Source organism: Xyrauchen texanus, chromosome 2, assembly GCF_025860055.1.
Source record: "Xyrauchen texanus isolate HMW12.3.18 chromosome 2, RBS_HiC_50CHRs, whole genome shotgun sequence".
Taxonomy (NCBI): domain Eukaryota; kingdom Metazoa; phylum Chordata; class Actinopteri; order Cypriniformes; family Catostomidae; genus Xyrauchen; species Xyrauchen texanus.
Window position 1 is genome coordinate 271,891 of NC_068277.1, and position 10,447 is coordinate 282,337.

At 38.5% G+C, this 10,447-nt stretch overlaps 1 protein-coding gene across 2 annotated transcripts; it reads right to left on the reverse strand.

Moving 5' to 3' along the window:
- Positions 1-4,013: 4,013 nt before the first annotated feature.
- On the reverse strand, positions 4,014-10,112 carry LOC127619308 (nuclear factor 7, ovary-like). Of its 2 annotated transcripts, XM_052092191.1 has the most exons (7): positions 9,497-10,112; positions 9,281-9,376; positions 8,950-9,183; positions 8,845-8,867; positions 8,657-8,775; positions 7,240-7,619; positions 4,014-5,877 (listed from the first exon to the last, which is right to left on the reverse strand). In XM_052092191.1, exons 1-7 carry the CDS (start codon positions 9,872-9,874, stop codon positions 5,824-5,826), a joined length of 1,284 nt encoding a protein of 427 aa, XP_051948151.1. In that variant the 5' UTR covers positions 9,875-10,112; the 3' UTR covers positions 4,014-5,823. The 2 variants fall into 2 exon arrangements, with proteins under 2 accessions (XP_051948151.1, XP_051948142.1); XM_052092182.1 differs by having other exon boundaries at positions 4,014-7,619.
- Between the last annotated feature and the right edge of the window lie 335 nt (positions 10,113-10,447).

The window sequence follows — 10,447 nt, forward strand, 5'->3', positions numbered from 1 at the left end:
TCTCCATTTTCCCTGGATAAAAACACAGTCTCAGTGTGGACAAAAGGCCAAAACATAGCGAAATTGATGCGTTTTCAAATGTAAATGTATTATTTTGGATGTGGCCTAAGATTTGTTTGTGATGTTTGTGGTCTTTTTGTGGCAATACTACATAATAATATCGCAACAACACAAAACAAAACCACATTAATTAAAAATGAAATGTCCACAAATGTGTAATACAACTTTTTTATATACTGTATTAACACTTTTGGCGAATGCCTAAAAAGCTTCGTCAATTCAGATTCTGCTAGTGAATAGTGAGATGGATTATACTTAGCGTTTAGCGTATACGTAGCGATATTTAGCGTTTCACTTTTTCTTTTGTTTTTGAGCTAGTGAAAGCTTTTTTGCTTTCAGAATGACAATTGATGTAAATAAGATTTGCAATCAATGTTTAAGATTTTCTACCCAGCACGCTACTTAAACCACAATGACGGCGACTCTCAAATTAAACCTACATTAAAGTGAAAAAGGGAAAAACGCAAAACACACATAGTGCAGTTCAAAAGTCTGAATCAATTTTGACAGTGTTTCAGGATTTTTTTGATTTTATCACAAAATGAAAAATAAATATCTCTCTCTCTCTCTCTCTCTCTCTCTCTCTCTCTCTCTCTCTCTCTCATGAAAGGCTAATTCTTGCCGTTAGCAATGTTCCAGTGCTCTATGATATGATATGGTAATCAAATTGCACTTCATACACAAAAGTCATACATTTGTGAAAGAAAAAAACTAAATAAACGAATATACACATTTATTTTAAGTATAATAAATAAAACATAAAAAACAAAGGCAGATCAGAACATTTAATGAACAAAACCGGGTTCTGTACATGGCAGAGACAGGGGAGCGTAGTCGAAAGCCGGGCGATAAAGGTCGGTAACCGGAAGCAGTCCAAGACATCTACAAATCCAGAGGAGCAAACAAACTAAATATCAGACAAATCAAATGAAAAACTAAACAGGCGTACAAACGGTTACAAACATTTTTTTTCCCTCTGAGTTTCCAAAAAAGGAAAAAACATTAACGTGCCACAAGGAGCCTATGCACTTAAGTCGCTGTCTGTTGCACTTAAGTCGCTGTCTGTTGCACTTAAGTCGCTGTCTGTTGCACTTAAGTCGCTCTCTGTTCAAGGAGTGCTCAAATGTCAATGATTCAATCGTGCCAACGTTCTGTTTGATGGGACATTAGTTATAAATTACATATGAAACTCAATACCTAAAAAGTAAAGATTAGCCAACCTACCTACCTTATTCAGTTACAGTGAGAACAGTGTTGTTGATCACCCTTCTTTGCCAGCGCATCGAAGTTTGGTGTCAGTTTAGTTGTGGCAATTCTCAGGACCGATCTCAGGTCAGTTAACTGGGATCTGTGGCGTGCTTTGTTGATGTTCATCACACTGAACGTCTGCTCACACACGTAAGTAGAGCCAAACAACACCAGCATCTTCTGTCGGATGTTTGGAAACATGGTTTCATTGAGTGAAGCATAAAACTTATCCACTTTCAAGAGTCAAACCTCTCCTTTAGGATGGATCACACTGCAGATCTATCAATTCCAATTGCAAGTCCTGCGGCACTGTTTCAGAGTCCAGTGTCAGGGGACATGACACCAGCTGAAGAGACTTCAAAATCAGAGAATCGGCGGAAAGATTCTCTGTGCAGGACATCCAGTGATTTGCTGTATTTCTTCGCATGTTGAGAGGCCTCTTTCAGCGTCGCTAGTGTGGGGAAATGAGCGAATGTGTTGTTTGAAATTTGCCTTGAGAATAAAGTGAATTTGGTTTTGAAGGCTTTCACATTTGCATGCATGTCATGCACAAATTGATCTTTCCCTTGTAGCTTCTCGTTCAGCACGTTCATGTGTGCCAATATGTCCACAGCGAACGCAAAATCACAAAGCCAGTCTGTGTCGCTCAGCTCAGGGAAATCACCAGCCTTCCCCATTAACTCCAACAATGAGCTTATCTCCCCTTTGAGCTCCCACACTCGCTGACATGCTTTCCCCAAACTTAACCAACGGACATTAGAGTGGTACAGTAAGTCCTGGTGATCAGCCTCAGTTTCTTCAAGGAATTGAATGAACTGACGATGGTTAAGTCCTCTTGCTCTAATGAAGTTTACAAGCTTTACGACTACCTTCACTACGTGATCAAGCTGCAAGACAGACTTGCACAGGACTTCCTGGTGGATTATGCAGTGCAGGAAAATGATATCCAACTCAGGGTTTTCCTCTTTCACCTTATCCTGGATTCTTTTCAGCAGCCCAACGTTTTTTCCTGTCAAATTTGGCGATCCATCTGTGGTGACATTCACAAGTTTACACCATGGTAACTTAAGCCTCTCGATGACACCAGTCAAGCTGTCATACAAGTCCACTCCTCGTGTTGTCCCCTTTATGGACTCCATGGCCAAAAACTCCTCCGTGATCTCAAAATTATCGTCAATCCCTCTGATAAAAATTAAGAGCTGCGCTGTGTCTTTTATGTCGTTACTTTCGTCCAGTGCTAACGAATAGAACTTAAATGACTCTGCTTTTTTGTTCAAGTCGCTGGTCAAATCTTCGTCATTTAGTTGTATACGGCGGGTCACTGTTCTGCGTGATAAACTAATTTGTTCAAATTTGTTTTTGCTCTCTGGACACAAGAGACTCGCAGTCTCTATCATGCATTCTTTCAAAAACTCCCCTTCGGAGAAAGGCTTGCCGGCCTTTGCTAATTTGAATGCCAGCAAATAACTTGCCTTGGTACTTGACTCCTGAATAGAGCGTGTAAATTGGCTGCTAACCTCTGAGCAGTAGCCTTCCTTTCTTGCTCTGACTGGTTGCTAACATAGTTAGCATGCTTGGTGGAAAAGTGGCGGCTGATATTGTATTCTTTGAAAACTGCAATGGTTTCTTGGCAAATAAGACATACAGACTTTGATCGGACTTCGGTGAAAAAATATTTAGCTGTCCACTCCTTATTAAAAATGCGGCACTCACTGTCCACTTTTCTTTTCTTTGGTCCACTCATTGTTAATTAAAACAATTCTGTCTCACTCCGCAGCGTGAGTTTTGCAATGTAACCGTTATTTAGTCACTGTATGGTTTCCATGGTGACGCGTCATTGCTTGTCACGTGACACACCGCAGCGCAGCCACAACAGCGCTGAATGAATTGATCTGCTTTATTCAAGTATTGCAGGAAAAAGGCAAAATGAATGCAATGTTTAAGACAATTTTCTAAATACTCGACGGGCCGGATTAAACAGCCTAATGGGCCGTATGTGGCCCGCGGGCCGTAGTTTGCCCACCACTGCCCTATAGTCTAATAGGGGCCCTGTTCCCATCTCTGGGTTCCTGGCTTAGAAAAAGATATGCACTAAAACAGATTGTGTGTAGTATACCTTAATTTTGCACAGATTTTTTCAATTGTTTATGTTCCCCCCCAAACAAGCCAAATGCCCCCAAACATGATATCCTGGTAACCCCTCTGTTGGAATTGTAAAACTGACTTAATAAAAAAGAGTGTTGCTGGTCGGCTATGGGGGGATTTGAGTTTCTGGAGTTTTCCACTCTTAATAACTCTTTCAAGGTTAAATGGATCATTTGTAATGGACCCCATCACGTCCTGTTGGAGTGTCCGATCATATTTTCAGTTCAGTTGGAGATTTAAATTAATGCAACTATGACGTCCCTAAAATACTTGTAGCTTTATCTAGTTTTCATAAACAGGCTTTAATATGTGGGTCCCTAATATATAATTATAGTTTTTCTCCAGAGTTATTTTATCTGGAACAACAAAAATATTAGATATAAAAATAAATCTTTGACTTTCAGTGAGTCAACTTGTAGATGATGGGGTGTCCTGCTCAGTTACACAAATGTTATGCAAGATTTCGGTTTTCCAGCACCCCAAGAGAGTATGCCATTGTGTTTGGTGCAATTCCTGATTGGGTCAAACTTTTAGTCCCTAAAGCTTTTTATGCTCTCGTCCTATTTGTTGACCGATGTACTTTCAGTAACAAACATTCGTTTAATTCTTCACAGGTGTCCGATTTCTCCACCTGCTTGTGTGAGCTTCTGGAATAATACGTTTAATGATGTGGGGTGCTGCCCCTTAAGGACGTTGATTTGGGGCTCATGTGATCGATAGGAAAAGACTGAGGAAGGGAACCATGTTGTTCTTGTGCTGCTGGCTGAAAGTCTGTACCAATACCTGATGAACCTCTCATTTAAAACGATGTATTCCCAGCGTGGCGAGTAATAGTTTTGTTGTTAAGTATATTGATGGTTCGTGTTGTATTGATATATACATTGGCCTAATGTTATTTACTTGTGTTTTGATGTTTGTGTACACATGTTTTATATTACCTGTTCAATATTCTTTCAATATATGTTGCATTTGGTTGGAAAACAAAGTTTAAATAAGTTTTTGTAAGACTTTTGATGGTTGTATCACATTTGTGATAATGTTTCATGCAAAAATGTGATATTTTGCATTTTATATTTTAGTGTTCACCATCTAAAAGCTGATGTTATAATTTGGATACATTTATTTGGTACAATACTTGATATTAATTGTGAATTGTTTGTTGTACAGTTTGAGCACATAAACACTGAAAACTACTCTTAAATGTGTGCATTGTGAGTTCTGCACAAGAGGAATAAAAGACTAAATCAAGTTAATGTTATATTTCATGTGTAACTATAGAATGGGAAGATTTCTGGCTCCTACGACATGTTTGGTTATCCAATAAAGTTGTTGAAGTCTCTTAAAATGATACTTAATTGCTCCCCAGTAAATCATAAACTCTCTAAATTCAATAATAGTATTTGCCCATGTGCTGCTCCTGCCATCAGTTTGAAGAAACAATTATTCATTTGTTTTGGGGGTGTAATTATTGCAGTATTTTGGGTAAACATCTTTAAATGTTTTGGGTGAATCTCTGAATTTACACTCTTCTCATTTTAATTTTATAATGTATTACTTTATCTTGGCGAATATTACCTTCATAGCAAAACTCCTTTATTATTTTCAAGTTATTGATTTATATTTAAACTCTATTGCATGTAACTGTTTTATGGGGTCATGCATGAATCCATCATTGTTCTTTTCTTGGATTTGTCATTTTTAGATTGCAAAATAAAAAATAAATAAAAATACCAATAAAAATGAGTTTAACAACGAGCTGAAAGAAGCGGATTGATTTCTTGGTGAATATGTAAGCGAGTATTTTTCTGTCACTGTTAATGTTTATTTCCTCACGAGCTCGAGATGAATCACACAATGTCACATTCAGACAGATACACTGAACTTTTGACTTCAAGCACTTATATGTTGAGATGTGTGTGTGTGTGTGTGTGTGTGTGTGAATGTGTTGTTCAAATGTGTAGCTCACATGACAAGTCATTTCATAATTACACATGTAATATGACATCATATGGATAGATTGACTACATGCAATCTACATTAAAAAAGCTCAAATGTGCTTAAATCTTGAAAATAAATAAATCTAAACAAATATAAATGTTCATAAACTATATAGTGCAGAAGTTTACACACCCCTTTCAGAATATATAAAATAATGTATAAGAGATTAAATATGATATTTGATGTAGTTCAGCCCTTCAAAAGATCCAGAACACAAAAAGTTCTCTAATACACACAAATCATCCTGTTGAACAGTTTGCACCTCTTGGATGTTCCTGTGTTGTCGTCTTGAGCATCAGTGAATGTTGACATGTTTGGTAATAGTTGTGTACGAGTCCCTCAGTCGTCCCAAGTGTCAAAAGCTGAATCTCATCATATAGCCACTGAAGACCTCAAATGTGCAGAAGATGCTGAGAAACCAAATAACTGTAGAGTAGATGAGGGATTCTTCACTGCTCAGGACAGAGACTCATGAACAATTATTACACACACAGACATTCACAAGCACACACACACAAAAACACACTCACACAGACACACACACACACATTCACAAGCACACACACTCACACAGACACACACACACATTCACAAGCACACACACACAAAAACACACACACTCACACACACATTCACAAGCACACACACACAAAAACACACTCACACAGACACACACACACTCACACACACATTCACAAGCACACACACACACACAAAAACACACTCACACAGACACACACACACACAGACACACACAGACACACACACTCACAGACACACACACTCACAGACACACACACTCACAGACACACACACTCACACACACACACACAGACACACACACTCACAGACACACTCACACACACTCACACAGACACACTCACACAGACACACACTCACACAGACACACACTCACACAGACACACACACACAGACACACACACTCACACACAGACACACACTCACACACACTCACACAGACACATACTCACACACACACACTCACACAGACACACACTCACACAGACACATACTCACACACACACACTCACACAGACACACACTCACACAGACACACACTCACACACACTCACACAGACACATACTCACACACACACACTCACACAGACACACACATGTGTTAAGTTGTTTCAGGATGAACACTAGGCCTGACTGAAGTGTTGTTATAAATGCTCTCTATACATTATATTTACAGAAAATATTGAGGTATTGTTCAGTTCCTTCTTTAGCCTCATAACCTGCAGAAACTGCTCTAGATAAACAAGTTCAATTAGTATAATTTCCCTGATCCTGTTTATCTAAGATTAAACCCAGCTAACACTGGCAATCGTTCTGTAATGTTAGGAATGTTCTCTACAGGAGTATTCATGATGTCTCCTGGAAGATTCAGTCTTGATGAACACATCATCATGTGACCTTCTGTTGTTATTTACCAACACAGATCCAAACAAACAAACAGTCTGGATGAGGAGTTTCTACAGTTTGATCAGATTGAACAGATTTCTATGAACTATGAAAGAGTTGTTAAGAAGTTGTGTGGGATGTTAATACTCAATCTGATTTGATTCAATGTTAGTTGTTTATGATTTATATATTTCATCTGAAATATCTGAAAGAAAAAGAATCAGATATTACTGAGAATTTCTGTTGTTACAAACATTTAACTGGTAAAATCCTCAGAGGAGTGACATCATCATTACTCCAGAAGAATGGCAAGAGTGTGTGTGTAAATGTGTGTGTGAATGTGTGTAGATGTGTGTTAGTTACAGGATCAGAGAATGACACTTTTCCTCCGTCATAATCCAGATGAACTCTCACACGCTCAAGTTTCTGTTTGACTTTAAACACAGTGGAGGGACACCTTGTGTTCCCCACACTCCAGACATCAGTGATAAAGAAAACATATCCCTTCCTCTTGTTTGATGCTGTAGTTACTCCAAGACTCCAGCATTTATTGTGTTTAACCTCCACATCCCAGGAGTGTGTTCCTGAGTTAAACCCCTCTGAACCCAGAACACATGAATAACAGTCAAATCTCTCTGGATTATCAGGTAATATTTGTCTGTTCTTGCTGTATCTCACACTGGTCAGATCATCAGACAGGATCAGAAGTGGATTTGCAGTGTTTGGATCCAGAATCACAGGAGCTGATGAGAGAAAACAATCAACAGATGTTCATATAATCATCAAGAGTGAATCATATACAGATTATTATGAATTATGAACACTTGTCATATTGATGAAACACTATCAGATATTGTCAGTGTTGTTATTAGTTACACACTCATGTTTTATTATCAGTGTTTAACAGTGAATCACATCATTACAAGAATTAAATACAGAATGTTCTGGAGAAATGTCACAGAGTTGATCTGAACAATTAAAGAAATATTTTAATACAAGCTCCATTTGCTCGATCTCTCGATCATTCCACTCGATGAGAGAAAACACTAGAAAAATAACTTTTCTATCATAACACACAGATCTGAAAATCAGGAGAAGCCCCAACATGGTTTGTGACTCCGCCCATAGACATCCAGTGTTTTTTGGAAGCCCCGCCCTTTCCCCATGAGTGTGTGTATGAGTATGTGTGTGTGTATATGTGTGTGTATATGTGTGTGAGTGTGTGAGTGTGTGTGTGTGTGCATCTGTGTGTGTGTGTGTGTGAGTGTATGTGTGTGTGAGTGTATCTGTGTGTGTGTGTGAGTGTATCTGTGTGTGTGTATGCGTGAGTGTGTGTGTATGTGTGTATCTGTGTGTGTGTGTGTGTGAGTGTGCGTGTATGTGTGTGTGAGTTTGTGTGTGTGTGTGTGAGTTTGTGTGTGTGTGTATATTAGTGTGTATGTGTGAGTGTGCTTGTATATATGTGTGTGTGTGTGTGTGTGAGTGTGTGTGTATATTAGTGTTTGTATGTGTTTGTGTGTGTGCGTGCGTGTATTAGTGTGTGTATGTGTGTGTGTGTGTGTGAGCATATATTTATTACTTTGTGGGGGACCAAATGTCCCCATAAGGATAGTAAAACCCAAAATGTTTGATATTGTGGGGACATTTTGTCAAACAGCTTATAAATCACTAAATGTAAATATACAAAATTATGTTTTTTGAAAACATAAAAATGCAGAAAGTTTTTTGTGTATTAAAGTGTCACACGTAAAGTGTAATAGCAGAGATTTTGTGGACTCACTCTTGTGGACAATGTCTCGCATCTTCTTCCAGACTCTGAATGTCAGGTTGCCTAAGTAATGTGGCACATGAATGAAAGCTCCAGAAGTCATCTGTGGATCCGGCTGTGAGATCTGGACTCTGGAAGAACATTCAGGAGTCAGTACTGCAGTGACTTTGACTTCACAACCATAGAGAGGAGACACTTACCTTTCCATTGTCACATTAAAGTTCTGCAAAAGACAAAAAAACACTTGATGAGCTCCTCAAATGATCAATAAGAGCAGAAATCAATGATGAGAGTTTGACTGTCACCTTTAGAAATGAGACATCGTCATTGGCTTTCATCATTTCCTCCATGTCTTTGATTGTGTGTGAAAGAGCTGAGATGTGTGTGTTCATCTCCTCAAGCTTCTTCTTCATCATCTGACTCTTCTGCTCCTCTTCCTCTCTCAGTTCAGTGATTGTAGCTTCTTCTTCATGTCGGAGAAACTCATGAAGCTTCTTAAACTGCTCTTTAATCTGACGCTCTGTGTGCTCAGCTTGAGTCTGAAATCACATCAAATTCACTTCAATCAGCTCTGCATTCACACACATCACATCATTTATCAGCAAATGTGTTTGATTGTTGATTCTGTATCCTCACCTTGATGTGTCCAACTGATTTATCAAACTCTCCTTTCATGTTTTCTGTGTGTTTGAGTTTCTCTTGTAAAGACTTCAGTGCTGTCTTGAGTTCCTCCTGAAATTTAACAAAGTGAAAATACTGTAATATGTTCCTGTATGTAATATATAGTATGATAAATATTGTTTAAAGCAATTGAACCTTCTTTGTAAATGACTGAAGAGAACTTTGTCGTACCTTGTAAGATGGAATAACTTCACTGATGGGTCTGAATTTATGATTGACGTGTTTCTCTGAATCTCTGCACACGAAACACACCGGCTGTTTATCGTCCAGACAGAAGAGTTTGAGTTTCTCTCGGTGTAAACTGCAGATCTCCTCCTCATTTCTCTCCTTCACAAACATCTCACATAAGTTCTTCAATGCCAGATTACAAGGAGGTTCTTCTCTTGAAGATCTTCTCCTGCAGACGGGACACTCCTGAGTTCTCTTGGTTTTCCAGAACTGTTGAAGACACTCTTTACACACACTGTGACTACACGACAGAACAACAGGATTCTTGTAGATTTCACAGCACACGGGACAAGAAAGTTCTTCCACAGAGAGTGAATCCATTTCCTCTGTTTGTAAAAGCTCCAACGATCTGAACTTTACTTTCACTTCCTGAATGTTGCTTTCAATAATGAATAATCATCAGAATCAGCAAAGATCTGCTGTCGACTCTGAAACAAACTTCACTACAATCCTTTTAGAAAGTCTTTCCCTTCGTTCTGCACTGATCACTCCAAGAATAAAGACCATAATCAGTACGAGAGTAAAGAGAGAAAGAATAAGACAGTCACTTCCTGGTAAGTGTTTCATGAGGGTGCAGTTTCTGATCATCTGTGGGTGTGTTTGTTAGCAAGTCAAAGAGCAAATTCAGGATTTCTGTTCACTGGAAACAAAACACTTACAGTAAAGCTCTCTCTAACATCTGGATCAGACACTCAAAACATACTAGCAAAAACATGTTGAAATTATAACTATATATTTATAATAAATATTGATGTCTTACAAAACCTTGTTGAAATAAAGAATTAAAGCAGGGCATTTGTGTGGCAGGTTTCTGTGTTTTTTTGAAGAAACAATTGGTGAACTTGAGTCAGCAGCAGTTATATACAGTTTATTCTAGGGTTTTATTTACATGCA

Excerpts from the sequence above, each read along its gene's own strand:
- LOC127619308 (XM_052092182.1), bottom strand. The coding sequence starts at position 9,874 with ATGGATTCACTCTCTGTGGAAGAACTTTCTTGTCCCGTGTGCTGTGAA. Across the intron at positions 9,184-9,280 it reads AATCAGTTGGACACATCAAG|ACTCAAGCTGAGCACACAGA; the intron begins GTGAGGATACAG and ends ATGTGATTTCAG. Across the intron at positions 7,620-8,656 it reads GCGAGACATTGTCCACAAGA|CTCCTGTGATTCTGGATCCA; the intron begins GTGAGTCCACAA and ends TTCTCTCATCAG.